The sequence below is a fragment of the Salarias fasciatus genome, chromosome 15 (genome assembly GCF_902148845.1).
Source record: "Salarias fasciatus chromosome 15, fSalaFa1.1, whole genome shotgun sequence".
In the NCBI taxonomy this organism is placed as follows: domain Eukaryota; kingdom Metazoa; phylum Chordata; class Actinopteri; order Blenniiformes; family Blenniidae; genus Salarias; species Salarias fasciatus.
The window spans coordinates 24,277,798-24,291,503 of NC_043759.1; the positions used below are offsets into that span (position 1 = coordinate 24,277,798).

At 47.0% G+C, this 13,706-nt stretch overlaps 2 protein-coding genes across 5 annotated transcripts; one reads left to right on the plus strand and one right to left on the minus strand.

Moving 5' to 3' along the window:
* The first annotated feature begins 406 nt into the window (after positions 1-406).
* On the plus strand, positions 407-7,243 carry pla2g7 (phospholipase A2, group VII (platelet-activating factor acetylhydrolase, plasma)). 3 transcript variants are annotated; one of them, XR_003932955.1, is made up of 12 exons: positions 407-657; positions 1,012-1,139; positions 1,671-1,821; positions 1,927-2,020; positions 2,091-2,159; positions 2,855-3,026; positions 3,178-3,291; positions 3,993-4,084; positions 4,165-4,335; positions 5,120-5,268; positions 5,344-6,002; positions 7,232-7,243. XR_003932955.1 is itself a non-coding variant. In XM_030109623.1 (11 exons), the coding sequence occupies exons 1-11, from the start codon at positions 597-599 to the stop codon at positions 5,442-5,444; spliced, it is 1,302 nt and encodes a 433-aa protein (XP_029965483.1). In that variant the 5' UTR covers positions 407-596; the 3' UTR covers positions 5,445-6,953. The 3 variants fall into 3 exon arrangements, 2 of the variants coding, with proteins under 2 accessions (XP_029965483.1, XP_029965484.1); XM_030109623.1 differs by lacking the exon at positions 7,232-7,243 and having other exon boundaries at positions 5,344-6,953; XM_030109624.1 differs by lacking the exon at positions 7,232-7,243 and having other exon boundaries at positions 1,017-1,139; positions 5,344-6,953.
* A 2,576-nt stretch (positions 7,244-9,819) lies between these two features.
* Positions 9,820-13,351, minus strand: traf3ip2a (TRAF3 interacting protein 2a). 2 transcript variants are annotated; one of them, XM_030109627.1, is made up of 10 exons: positions 13,290-13,351; positions 12,890-12,923; positions 12,409-12,789; positions 11,285-11,486; positions 11,054-11,199; positions 10,893-10,981; positions 10,750-10,818; positions 10,568-10,672; positions 10,361-10,435; positions 9,820-10,231 (listed from the first exon to the last, which is right to left on the minus strand). In XM_030109627.1, the coding sequence occupies exons 2-10, from the start codon at positions 12,903-12,905 to the stop codon at positions 10,085-10,087; spliced, it is 1,230 nt and encodes a 409-aa protein (XP_029965487.1). In that variant the 5' UTR covers positions 12,906-12,923; positions 13,290-13,351; the 3' UTR covers positions 9,820-10,084. The 2 variants fall into 2 exon arrangements, with proteins under 2 accessions (XP_029965487.1, XP_029965486.1); XM_030109626.1 differs by having other exon boundaries at positions 12,890-12,977; positions 13,290-13,330.
* Positions 13,352-13,706: the final 355 nt, after the last annotated feature.

Sequence of the window (13,706 nt, forward strand, 5' to 3'; positions counted from 1 at the left end):
ATCATTATTTTTTACTTAAGATAAATACATACACATATCAAACATCCAAAAATGATATATGAGCAAGTAGATGAGTGTAAGCTCCTGAAATGACACTGTTTTCTCACGAAATATCCATAGTAATTGTTGTTTGAAATGATAAGTGTTGTCAACAAACACACGTGTTTGTCATACTCGAACCAGAGCCGCCCATGACAAGGGTTGCACCAAGTTACGAGAGCGTGCGAATGTAAGCACATAACTGTCTATTTGGAATAGAACCTTTCTCGTCTGCCTTTCAGTGTTAACTATACACATATTTGTGAATATGTTTTAATGTTAGGAGGAGATTTTGGTGAACCACAGAGGGGATGGTGTCGTGGCTCAACCCCTCCCACGTAGGGCTCTGGTTCAGCCGGCTGCTAGCTGTTAGCTGACATTAGCCAGCGGTCAAACCACTCCCGAGTGACTCACTCCGGAACTCTTTTTTTGGCGAAAAGGTGAATTCGCAGGCGGCGATGTTGATGTAGGCACGCCGACAGCCGTTCAGAAGCGTCTGTGAGTGGGCTGAGACACGGACGTGTTGTGTTATTAGCGAGCCGGAGCTCCGGAGGTGGATGTTTTCCCATGGAGGAATCCTACTGTCATTAAAGAGAGTCTACGAGAGGGCAAAGAGAGGTAAGAAAAACTCTTTATTCCACTGACAGCGCAGGAAAAGTGTTTCCTCATACTGTTTCTCCACAGCTCAGTCTGGTAAAGTCTATAAAAGTCAGCAGAGTCACGTTGCCCTTGTTAAAGTTTAGTGTCAAACAATTCAAGCAGTTTTCTTCAGACGGTGCTGAAAACTGTAACGCCAGTAAAACACTGATAAACTACGACTCTTTAATATTTACAGCACTGGAGTAGTGAACAAACAGCTTTTTGTTTTGTTGCGCCGAGTCATGTTATCTCATGACTTTTGATCCTTGTTGGGGCAAAGGTCACTCACTGTGTGTGTGTGTGTGTGTGTGTGTGTGTGTGTGTGTGTGTCAGAGCAGAGGAGCTTCTCCCTCGGATTCTTGGCCATGGGGAACTGCAGCAATCATCACCTGGGGATCCCTCCGGCCAAAGGGCCGCACGCTGTGGGCTGCACCGACTTCATGATGGACCACACTTCAAAGGTACACACACACACACACACACACACACACACACACACACACACACACACACACACACACACACTTTGGACTGGAGCAGGCTTGTCAGTGACACAGGGAAGCCGACCTCTGCCGGTTAACCTGGACTGAGTGGGATCAGGTGACTTCCATCTATCCTCTGGTCAGGTTGGAAGATTGGAAACAAGAATCTGTACAATCTAAATGTTGACTGATTTCACACACATTAGGATTTTCTCTTGATTTGATTCAAACTCAGAAACTCATATGTTAATGATTGCTTAATTATATCCAGATAATCACTGTTATGCAGCACAGCTGCTGTTCTGCTACAGTATTTATATAGTTTTCTTTCACAGTGTTTTCACGTTTCGTTTTTTAATTATGAATGCAGCGGTCATGCAGTAAGTTAAGAACAAAGATTTGTCAGTCAGATTTGTGGGACATTGAGCTACTCGAGTCACCACAAAGAGACGTTCTGGGCCGGTTTCTCTGTTTTGCTGAGTCATGAAAGCTGCGGCGTCGCTCCAACAGGGCAGCTTCTTCAGGCTCTACTATCCTTGTCACGAGGCCGAGAAGGCAGAGAAACCCGACTGGATCCCGTGCAGGGAGTATTTCAACGGCCTGGCAGATTTCATGAAAATCAACAGGAGCCTCAGTGAAAGGATTTTTAACTACCTCTTTGGTGAGTAACTTCAGCAACAGCTCATTAATGAACTGATCCACAGCAGTTTTGGGGAAATTTTAAAATGTATTTTCTTAAATGTTTCCTGTTGTGTTTCTTTTTCAGGATCTTTTAAGATCCCTGCCCACTTGGATGCTCCGTTCAAATCCAATGAGAAATGTCCTGTGGTGATTTTCTCGCACGGCCTGGGAGCTTTCAGGTTGTTTCTCCACTCTTTTGCAGTAACATATTGGATTTGTACCGTCTTGCTCACTGATCTTCTCTTTCAGGACTTTGTATTCAGCTATCTGTGCAGAGCTGGCGTCTCAGGGCTTCGTCGTGGCGTCCGTGGAGCACAGGTACTATCTTCCGCCCGGCGCGTCGTCTTCCTGCTTGGAAAAGCTCCGGGCGGCTCAGAAACAGACACTCATGCAGCAGTTATTTGTTTGGAGCCAGTTGTTTGGGCTTCGTGCGTCACGTGTCCATCGGAGGAAATTCTAGTGGAGCGTCAGACAAGTAAACAATGGCAGAGGGCCGTCTCTGCTGTTTATCTGTGGAGTCGGAGGGGAAAGGGGTTCCACACAATGGTACAGACCAGCTCATCACATTTTCTTTCAGTATAGAGAAGGGGGGACCGTATGGAGGAGAACATAATGGCCACCGTTGTGGAGCGGCGCGTCATTGACGTTTGGTTGAAGTCAAACAGAGAGCGAGTGCTTGTGGGATGCGGGGTGAAGCGGGGGTCAGCCGTCAGACCCCGCCTCCCCCCGCCGAGGACCGTCTGAAGGTGCAGATGTGTTGAAGCGCATGGAGCCTTTTATGATCCACTTTCCAACTGAGGCTCTGTTTACACGTTTTTAAGTAAAAACAAAGAACTTTTGTTGTATTTTCGGTGTCTGTTTACGTGACAGCGGCGCTCGCAAGCCAGAACGCCGTTGTTGTGTAAACAGACAGAACTCTGAAAGTTTTCTGTTGTCATGGAAACATGGCCTCAGCTTCATCCCGCTTGCCTGTCCTTTCGTCAGACTTCCTCACGTTCCCTCCTCTCTCTCAGGGATCAGTCGGCCTCGGCTACCTTCTTCTTTCACGAGAAGTCCGAGTCGCAGACCGCAAACCAGGATTTGCCCAAAACGTCAGATTCTGTCCAAAACAGCCTGGAGAGCGAGTGGATGTACTACAGAGCGCTGCAGCACGGAGAGAGCGAGTTCCCCCTCAGAAACAAGCAGGTAACACAGGTGGAGGGGAACGGGGGGGGCAGCATGCAGGGCTGTTCCACCTCCGTTACCAAAACAGTGTGTCAACATGTCGCTTTCTTTCTCCCCCAGAACAGGTTTGAACTTGAGAGAGCACGCTTCAACTGTGTTTCTGCTTTCCCAGGTGAAACAAAGAGCAGATGAATGCATCTTGGCTCTGGACAGACTGACTGAGATCAACTCGGGGATCGCGGTGCAGAACGTCCTGCAGACGCAGTTTGACTGGACGACCCTGGAGGTAAAACCGCGTTTCGATTAACTCGGGCTGCTGGTGTGAAGCCGCCCTTAGTGTCAAACCCAAATGTTAACTCCGAGCGAGCGAGCATCGGTGATGGTGGAAAGGAAACACTGAACATCGATAAACAGAGGCAGGACAGAAACGACACAAGCTGGAGCATGAAACGCAGCACCGCCATCAAGTCGTTCCATTACACACGTCTTAAAGAAATGCTGCTCATCCACCCTGAAATACCAAAAAGAAAACACCTGATTGGTTCCAGAATCACACTCCGTCCAGCCCCTGCACACTTCTTTTTTTTAACTCTGCGGTCGATTTTTGTTATTGTGTAACTCAGCTGACCTGCAGCGTCACTGAATAAACCGAAGTGAAGCTTGTGACTCGAAAGAATGATTAGATCAGCCTGTTTCCTGCTTGGAAAGCCCTTTTCTCTTACTGGTAAAAAAAAATCTGGATTCTGGAGAACGCGGTAGGTGGTGAGCATGAAATAACAGAAGTCAGGTCTGAAGGAAGTGAAACAGAAGCTGGTATAGAGAAGAAGAGGAGCGCTCATGAGAGGCTTCCTTCTACTTCCTCTCACACGTCTGCTCACATGTTTTTGGTTTTATACACTATGAAATAGAAATATTCTATTCGTCTGGGAGGGGGTTTCATATTGAAGCCGTTCTTCAGGTATTTAAGGAACAATGAAATGTCAACAGAACTCGATGGACCTGTGCCGGACGGCCGTGATTGGACATTCCTTCGGAGGAGCCACGGTGATCGAATCTCTGTGCAAAGAGGTTAAATTCAAGTACGTGAGAAACGCTCGAGGGGGTTGATGGAGGGGCGGATGTTTCCAGACTGCACGCTGAGGAGTGTCGGCGTGTGCAGGTGCGGAGTGGCGCTGGACGCCTGGATGGCGCCGCTGGACGACGAGACCTTCCCACGCGTGAAGCAGCCCATCTTCTTCATCAACTCGGAGAAGTTTCAGTGGGCGGGGAACATCAGCCGCATGAAGAAGCTGGAGTCCGCCGTCATTCAGAGGAAAATGATCACCATCAGGTCCTCTTTTAAACTCTCCCGCTTCTTTTTTTCAACAAAATGAACGAAAACGCCGGGAAAAAGAATTGAAAGTTAACAAAAGTTGCCTTGGAATGTGCAGTAGTTAACTCTCTAGCACGGCGGTCGATTACTAGTTACTAGGCAAAGTAACTATTGCATTACTTAAAGTTGAATGTTTATTCATGTATTATGTGGTGAAGGCTTCATGGAGCCGCGACAGAGGGACTAAAGAGCCACATGTGGCTCCAGAGCCGCAGGTTGAACACCCCTGGTCTACATTAATGTAAATTATTCCGTTTTTGCTGTGATAACTGAGACAAGACACCAATCAAATTTGATTTCTAACCGTAGATAGCATTTCTACTTTTGTTAAAATAATCATAAACACAATAGATGTATGTCAGCAGAGGCCTGTACTTCTATTTTGAATGATCAGGCGTCTCTATGTCTGTATCTCTGCCACGTCACGTGACCCACGTTACATCAATCCGGTTCCTTCTCGAGGGAAAACCAGCTGGAAGTGGTGAATTATAGTAACAGAACCACACCTCATGTTATTGTCAGTAACGGTGTTGTAACTCTGGGAAAAATAAGGAGAAACAGTCGAAACACTGAAAACGGTGTCGTTTTCATGTTGGGCCACTAGTGGGTGCAGTTGCTGGTTTTTGTAATGAAACTAAACACATGAGAACAGTGGGGAGTACGCTCACGCTCATTCCTGGTGCTCAGCGCTCCCTGCCGTCAGCCGGCCTCCTGACGTGTGTGTTCCTGTGTCGGTCCTCAGAGGAACTGTCCACCAGAGCTTCCCCGACTTCACCTTCCTCACGGGAGACTGGATCGGGAAGCTGATGAAGCTGAAGGGGGAGATCGACCCCGAGCTGGCCCTCGACCTCTGCAACAAGGCCACGCTGGCCTTCCTGCAGCGGCATCTGGGTGAGAACGCAGAACGCCGCAGCAGCTCCGCGCCTCACACAGAAACTCAGGTTTCACCTCTGTCGCTGCTCGCAGGCCTGGAGAAGAACTTCAACCAGTGGGACCCTCTGATCGACGGGCAGGACGACAACCTGATTCAGGGAACCAACGTGACGGTGATCCAGTCGTCCATCTGAAGTGCCCGAAGGCCCCGAGGCGCAGGCGAGCAGCAGCAGCCGGGGAAGCTCTACCTCACCAGCAGGACGGACGTGTGTTTCCCGACAGGAGCCTGAACGTGACGTACTTTCTCTTCTCGCCGTTGGTGGAGCCTCACTCTCCTCTTTTCATCGTACATAAAGCCGACAGGCGGAGACTCTCTGACTCCGATCGACCGCCGTGCCTCTCTTTGGATGTCCGGGTTTCCACGGGAGACGAGCGACTATTGCTGTGTGATTACGCGACATGGACCTATAATGAGAACCGTATGTAAGCAGTTGAAGATCGAGGAGTCATAACCTCCGTGAACAAGACGAACACTACTTCACACCGTGCCATAACTCACTCTGCAGCTCCTCCTGGCTCAGAGACTTTTCTACACCTTCTGTCTGACAAATCTGCATTTGTACTGAAATAAATCCAGTTTCTACACATTTCTCAGAAACGAGGAACGCTGCATTAATAGATTTTCCTCAGAATAGGAAGTCCTCAGGGCTCTGGCATTAAAATAAACAGTTTGACTATGTTTCCCCTGAAATGTCGATGCCTGTCTGAATATATTTCACACACCCTGTGCAAGTTTATTTTCAACAATTAGAAGAAATCTCGGCATTAGCAGGTTTAATGGATCAGCACTGACGAAAATTAGATTTTTAACAATAAATTAATTTGCCTGATGAGATATTGCAAGTCTTTTTTTCAGACTGATTCATGCCATTTTGACGCTGATGCACCAGGCTGCACTAAAACAAGCTCATCTTTTTTATTGTTTTCTTTGTAAATATCTTTTCAGATTGTCCCGCGAGCCTGATGTTTGAGTCTCAATTATATAAAATCAGGTTTAATAGGGGTCATGTATCAAAGGTTCATATTCTCTTGATCGCATCTGGATTATCATGCCAATATTTAAAATTTCAGTAAAACATTATATAGTCTTTTTTCCAACTGACTACATTACTGTAACAGATTACAATATAGTAAAACAGAATACTGCAAAACCATGTCGGCGAAGACATGAATATATCAAACAGCACCAGCCTCTGGTGTACTGTAGTTTCATTTGTATTTCACACATGACCTTATTCAGGCTCCTCTGTCCATGTTTGAGTGTTTTGAGATCATTTCAGGTCAATCATCCATCATCCATCCTTCCATGTTGCTCCCCTTCCCTCCACGTGTACGTTTGCTCATCTCTCCATGTGTTGAATGAACTGATTGGTCCAGAATGCTTTAGTTCAACAACAACTTTGGCAAGAATGATGAGGAAAATGTTACATCAGGAACTGTTTCGCCAGTTTCCCCTGGCATCAACAGGAAGAAAACAAAGACATTTTCTGAAATGTCAGAGAAACGCCAGACATAATCTGTTAAACATTGTTTGTGCCAAGACTCAGCGGCAATCATGACACCGTGTCACATCAGAGTAATTTCTGTCCTTCACGTTTGATGTAGAAACAAAAAAACTTACACACGTTTCCAGATATATTTCATCACACACTTTCGATTTGACACAGGCTGTTTTGCAATAGAACACAAACCACAACAGTTCAGCTGTTAACTAAATAAATATTCCGTATTTTCAATATCTAATAGTAGAATTTCTTTTATTGCTTTTTTTTTTATATATCTGTGTTCAATATGAAACTGCTGTGATTAATACATTTCCCCATGTGGGGTGAGTAAAGTATTCAGTACTGTTGTCAGTGTGCAGTACGGCTGTTGTCCCGCAGGGGGCAGCAGCGCGACAGTACTTCCATGCAGCCTGCAGCGGAAGTGCGTCACATGCTTCCATTAGCGGAAGTGTATTAGCATAATCAGCTTATATGTTATTTTTTTTTTCCAAAAAAATATTTATTTGAAAATACAAGGCGGTAAAGTGTAAAACTATTGTATAATGACCTCCAGGTGGCATTAAAGAAAAAACTCAGAATATCAAAAACGAAATATTAGCCTGACGTCACATCCGTCCGCGGAAACTTCCGGTAGGCAAGAAGTTTGTAAACAGTGGCGCGAGCAGCGCGCGAGACTCCATCCATGGATTTCGCTGTTCGTGAATGAAACACGTCTTATTTTAGCAAGTTTGGTAACATCGGATGTAAGAATCGGTTCAGAGCGGTTCCCCGGATCCCGCTGGCAGAGGACAGAAGGCGGAAGTGAGGAAGAGATTCCTGCGGCCGGCTGGAAAAGACTTCCTGAAGTTTAGAGCGAGCCGGACGATGCTGACTCCATTCTGCTGGAGCCCCCTGACAGCACAAGCTACTGTGCACCTATTGAAGATGCAGACGGTGAAGAGGAGGAAAATAAACCCACAGCAGGTAGTTTGAATGTTTATGACCTTTAACAGCTACTGATCAGGAACACAAGTTTTTCAGATTTAGCTTTTGGAGTGACTTCATGTATCATATTAGGCATTACTATGTTGTTCATAACATGTTTCAAGTACTGTTTCATGTGACATAACACTGAATTGAATTCATTATTTTCAGCGTGTGTGACTATAAAGAACACATACTTTCCATTATTTCAGACATACACGAGCGTTGCCTTGGGTTGATCATGAAATTGCAGCGAGAGAAGAATCAGCTCTTTGGAGAACTCAGCCGTCTTCAGGAGGAGGTACGACAAATACAACGACAACTGCAGGGACGCAGGTTTGGAGACACCTTCCTCCGAGTGGGAAGCAGCGACGCCAAGATGGTCTTCCTGACTGGATTACCTACATATGCAGCTTCCGTGTGGCTTGGTAACTTGTCGCTCCTGTGCTGCCCAGCTCAGCCCCGAGGAGACGGACATGGCCGGAGGCTGGCGCGTGTCAGACTGCTGTGGGGCGCGTTAAAGAGCGCGATAAGAGCTTCCGGATTCTGAGTTCCACCATAAGCATCAAGCTTCTGCCTCAGTTCGACAGCATCATGACAACATGTGGTGCTGTATCAGATCTACAGCCGAAGCAGGCGTCATGAGGTCAGAGCTTCCTCTCACAAAGCCGAGGCTGTATCTAACTCCCTTAAAGCCAGAGTCTGATGGAAACCTGTATATGGTAAAGAGCTTCCGGTTAGCAGATGCAGTAACGAATGAGGAGTTGACACAAATAGCAAGAGGCCATTTACACAGGGTGACATATATGTGTTTCCACCCCCAACACCATCAACAAGATGTTTGGGTTACATAGGTTCAAGTAGTGGAGTCAGTTCACTCCTGCTACAAATGGACACAAGTGGAAGTTTTGCATCAGCATCGTTGGATTCAGATTTAGAAGCTATCTACAAAATGTGTTCCCAGTTTGGTTTGACAAGGATCACTGTCATGAGTTGGTTTTGGTGGAATAAATCCATGTACTGCTGTCACTGTTCTCCACGGATTTCAGAATTTCATTCCAGTTCATTATCTTGTGCCAATAAAATAATTCAATCTAATATTGTTTGTTTTAGATTTGATAATGTATATAAAAACTACACAGGTTTGATGATCACCAATTTTTCATATTGACAAGATCAAATAGTTCTGTCACAAATAGAGTGTTTACAAATCAAACCATGATACAGCTGGAACAAACCCAGGACGCCTCTGGTCTCCTTCATATGTTCACATCAAATCAATCTTTATAACATGCTTTTCGTATTAGAAAGACTACCCAATGTGCATTAAAATATTTAAATAATAAAACAAAAATCAATATATAATGAAATAAAAACAGCCATTCCTTCACCAAAATTGCACGCACACTCACACACACACACATAATGCACACTTAATGAACCTGTCTCCTTCAAACATGATCATCATATCAGATCCTTCCTGCTGACACAGAATGTGTTTGCTTGGTTTTTTGTGTAAATCGGGGGTTAAATAGAAACACCTAAAAGTTGCACAACACAAACTCTTCTTGAACATTGATTTTAGCCAGGAAGTGAGGAGGTCGATCGAGTTAGTCATTTTACAGCCTGTGTTACATAATCGGGCTGCAAGGTTTAGAAAAAAATAGGATTTGCCATCAAAGACAATTCTGATTCATTATGACAGTGACTTTCATTTTATGGGAAACATCAAAATGATGAAGGTGTTATTTTAGTGGTTGTCTGTAATGAATAAGTTTTCTTAAAAAGAACATATACTTATAAAAGGTATGTAAATTCACTCAGTTCTCAGTAAATGTTAGATTACCTACTAGACCCAACCAGGCTGTCTGTACAAGTAATCACTGTGAATTTCATAATAATTTGAAATTATTTTATGTTTCATAGGGAAGTAGAGCGTTGTTTCATCTGACACTGACGTTCTCTAACGGAGGAATGAGGTTCACTCACTGCACAATGTTTCTGCACGGCAATGAAAAATGAAGGAAGGCACTGAAAACATTCATTTAAAATGGTGATAAAGTGATGATATTCATTTATTCCAAATAGTTTTTATTGACGTCATCCAAGCATTGTTCGAGTTGTACAGATTAGTTTTAATAATTGACTGCTGTGAAAAGGTCTATAGGGATCTGTGGGCGTCTATGGAGATCTGTAGGGTTCTATGGGGGTCTATAGGGCTCTGTGGGGTCTATAGGGCTCTGTGGGGTCTATAGGGTTCTGTGGGGTCTATAGGGTTCTGTGGGGTCTATAGGGCTCTGTGGGGCTCAGAGAGGGCGGATGGTCAGAGTCAGGTCAGCCCCACACTGTGGGATGATGTAGCGTTCCTCCCTGAGGAGGCGCAGCAGGAGGTCCTCGGTGTCCAGGGGCCAGCGGTAGATCCGGGTGCTCTGCAGCCAGTTCGGAACGTGTCTCTGGAATGAAGCAGAATATTTTCTCTTTCATACTGGAGCTGCTGCTGTGCTTCACTCACATCAGCCGCTCTATGGCCAGCGCTTCCACGTCTCCTCGTTTCACATCTCCTGTCTCATCTGTCATCTCACCTTTGTTGCATTCGGGAACAACACTGGAACCAGTCTGAAGTTCAGGCAGCCTTGTTGGATGAACTCATTTTGAATCTGGACCAGTAGAAAACACAAAAAGGGATGTTCAAGTAACACTAAAATGACCCCAATGCTTCCGTTGAAGCAGAGGGCAGCAGAGGGCAGCAGAGAGCAGGGCTTGATGTGACCGTCTGCAGCTGCTCTCACCTGGTTGTGGATGTACTTGGTGTGCAGTCCGTGCTCGTCGTCTCCGTCTCCCTCCACGTCCTCTTTGTACCCGGGGCTGACGACCACGATGATCAGCACTGATTTCTGTGGAGAACGTGACGTTTGGCAGCTTTAGCTGAGCTCCGATGGCCGGAGATGTGCGGAGGACGCATCAGACTCACGTCGTTCAGAAAGCTGTCCATCCATTTGTTGATGCTCATTCTTCTGATCGGATCGTCAAACATGTCGATCTGTGGAGAGTCAGACATGTGAGAGTGTGTCTGTTGGACATGTCTCAACAGGTTTAAGGGGTCAAAGGACTTACTGATGGTTTGAAGCCCTGATCAGTGAGGAATTTGACGAAGGGAAGCATGTATTTGGCCGTGTCCACCGAGTAGGTAATGAAAACATGTCCTGTTGAGAGAAGCTCAGTGAGAAGTCCAGAACACAACAGAAATCCTGATGTGTGGCTCTGATGGGACCTACTGCTCTCCTCGGGGAGGCTGATGGTCTTCCGGATCTCCCCCCGGACCGCCCCTCGGCCCTCTGAGAGCGAGCGGTTCACGCTGACCTCCAGCATCACGTCTCGGTGCTGCGCCGCACACCCGTCTGGCCTGCTGTGGACGGGAGCCCTGCGGATGGAAACCATCTCATCCATCACTCACAGGTCTCACACGAGGGGAAACACTGTGGAGGTATGAGCTCCTGATGACTAACGGTGGCTGCTGGTACTGGTGCTCCTGTTGGTGCTGGTGCTGGTGCTGGTGCAGGGGCTGGGGCTGGGGCCCGGCCTGCCGGTGGTGGAGGTCGGCGGGGTAATAGGGGTCGTAGTGAACAGGACTGTGATCGTGCCGCGGGGGATTTGCTGGAGGGCAGCAGGCACACCGTCTCACCCCACTCCTCTGCACCGGACCCAGGTCTGGCAAGAGAAGGACATGAGGGAGCTGTGACAGAGCAGTGGGAGAGCTATGTTCTCTCATGAAGCTCTGAGGAATTTGCAGAACATTTGGATTCATACTGAGATTAGAGTGTGCTTCGATGGGTGCTTTTTGACTTCTGAAGGCTCTTGGTTGGTCTGAATTTCATTTGAAGGATACAGAGTAAAGGATGATGAATACAACCAAAAAAGCTTAATGTCTCCATGGAGAAGTGCAACATACAGCAATTAGCCATATCAGGACCAGTGCTACTGAAACTAGAGATGCACCAACGTTGAAGCCAGTATCAGGTCCAATACTGCACGGACTCCTCATTCTTGGCGATACAGGAGAGGACGAGGATCAGTGTTGGCCTGATGTTGCTTATTAGTTTCACTGATCTGCACGTAACTCTGAGCTGGGCTACATGCTACATGCTACATGCTACATATCGTTTGCTTATGGAGTATAAATTAGGCTTGACGCTCCTATTTTTCATGAGCTGGTCTGAAAGATCTAAAACTTTCTCTTTGTACACAAAATGTCTATTTCTCTCAAATATTGTTCAATAATCTGTCTAAATCTGTTAGTGAGCGCTTTTCTTAGGTAGTCCCTCCAACAGGTGTGGCAGATCAAGATGCTGCAGGAGAAAACACCCCAGTTGTGCGTCAGGCAGACTCCCTGGACATGTCCCCCACTGAGTGTGTTTGGGATCCTCTGAATCAGCGTATACAACAGTGTGTTCCACTTCCTGCTAATATCCAGCAATTTGGCTCCGCCACTGAAGAGGAGTGGAACAACATTCCACAGGCCACTATCAGCAACCGGATCAGCTCCTCGTCAACACATCTGTGTTGCACTGCCAAGCTTTTCACCTGAAAGCATTGGGGTGTAAACGGGGCCTTCTTTCAGATGATCACTGACCATGCAGATGTGCTGCCGGATGCCGAGCTGCTCCGTGCTGGCTGTAGATGGGATCTGACACGAGTGGAAGTGGCAGCTCCAGAGACTCTTCCATGGAGGGGACCCGAGGCCAGCTTGGGGGGCCTGCAGGTCCTGTGCTCCGCTGAGCCAGGAACCGTCCTTCATCCAGATGTGCTGGCGGCGGCGGCCGTGCAGCAGCGGTCCTCCACTCTGGGTCAGGGTTCCTGCTGGGTGCTGCTCCTCCAGGACCCCCCTGCTCCTGTGTGCTGCTTCCTGTGTTCCTCTGACACCGTTCACACGAGGGAAACCAGGCCGAATCCAGAACGGAGGGGCTCATCCTCTCATCCATCTCGACTGGCATACTGTGATGTGGACACGGTCCTGGTACCAGGAACCACACAGAGAAAAATCAAACACGGAGCGCTGTTTAGATAGACGAGGCAGATTTACACTACATGTCAACCCTCATCGGGTTTCCTACCTTTGAAAGAATCCATTGTCTCAGAGTCTTTGGCCTTCGGTGGAGTGAAAATGAAAACAAACGCAGGAATTCGACCAATGTCAGACACCTTAAAGAGACACGGCACCAATCACACAGGAACAACCGTCCGCTCACGACCGACTAATAACAGCTCCACTGTGACTGAAGACAGTAAACACATGGAAAGGTTTTCAGAAGGACTTTGTTGTGTTGAGCGTCTCCACCCTGAACCGCGCACCGGTGCAGGTAGGCTGGCCAGGGCGGAGCGGCGTGACGCAGCGAACTGGTGCAAAGGTCGCTGCAGCTATGTCAGGTATGTGCTCTCAAACATAAACCAGAATCCCGCTGAAGGTGTCCGCTGTGTTTTAAATCACATTCAGAAGCAGAGCCGCTCACCTACCTTCGCTTCCTACCGATTCCTGCTCAAGTCACACAAACAGGAAGAACTCTCCCAGACTCACCTGACACGTTTATGCAAATGAGAGAGGACGGCCAATCAGGGGACGTCTTCAGAACGGCTGACACACCTGGGTCGGCCACATTTAACTGTTTGTCTGACTGGAAAAGAGAGTGAAACATTTTCAACAACCCACTGAATACTGTCTTTCATGAGCTCTGTGAATGGACACTCAAAATGCAAGTTTAGCGCTATCGCTTGAAATCGTTGTCCCGGATTAATAATCACAACTAAAATGAGCTGGTGTTGGTCTGGTCAACCAGCGGGTGGCCTAATGCTGCTGGACCAGACCGAACAGGTTCTTCTGTCCCTCAGTGTCAGGATCGATCAGTGCCATTAGATTTAAATGATCCAGCTTAA

Excerpts from the sequence above, each read along its gene's own strand:
- pla2g7 (XM_030109623.1), top strand. The coding sequence starts at position 597 with ATGTTTTCCCATGGAGGAATCCTACTGTCATTAAAGAGAGTCTACGAG. Across the intron at positions 1,140-1,670 it reads TGATGGACCACACTTCAAAG|GGCAGCTTCTTCAGGCTCTA; the intron begins GTACACACACAC and ends TCGCTCCAACAG. Across the intron at positions 4,085-4,164 it reads TGCAAAGAGGTTAAATTCAA|GTGCGGAGTGGCGCTGGACG; the intron begins GTACGTGAGAAA and ends CGGCGTGTGCAG.
- traf3ip2a (XM_030109627.1), bottom strand. Across the intron at positions 11,487-12,408 it reads TCCGGCAGCACATCTGCATG|ACCTGGGTCCGGTGCAGAGG; the intron begins GTCAGTGATCAT and ends TTCTCTTGCCAG. Across the intron at positions 10,982-11,053 it reads CAGCCTCCCCGAGGAGAGCA|GACATGTTTTCATTACCTAC; the intron begins GTAGGTCCCATC and ends TTCTCTCAACAG.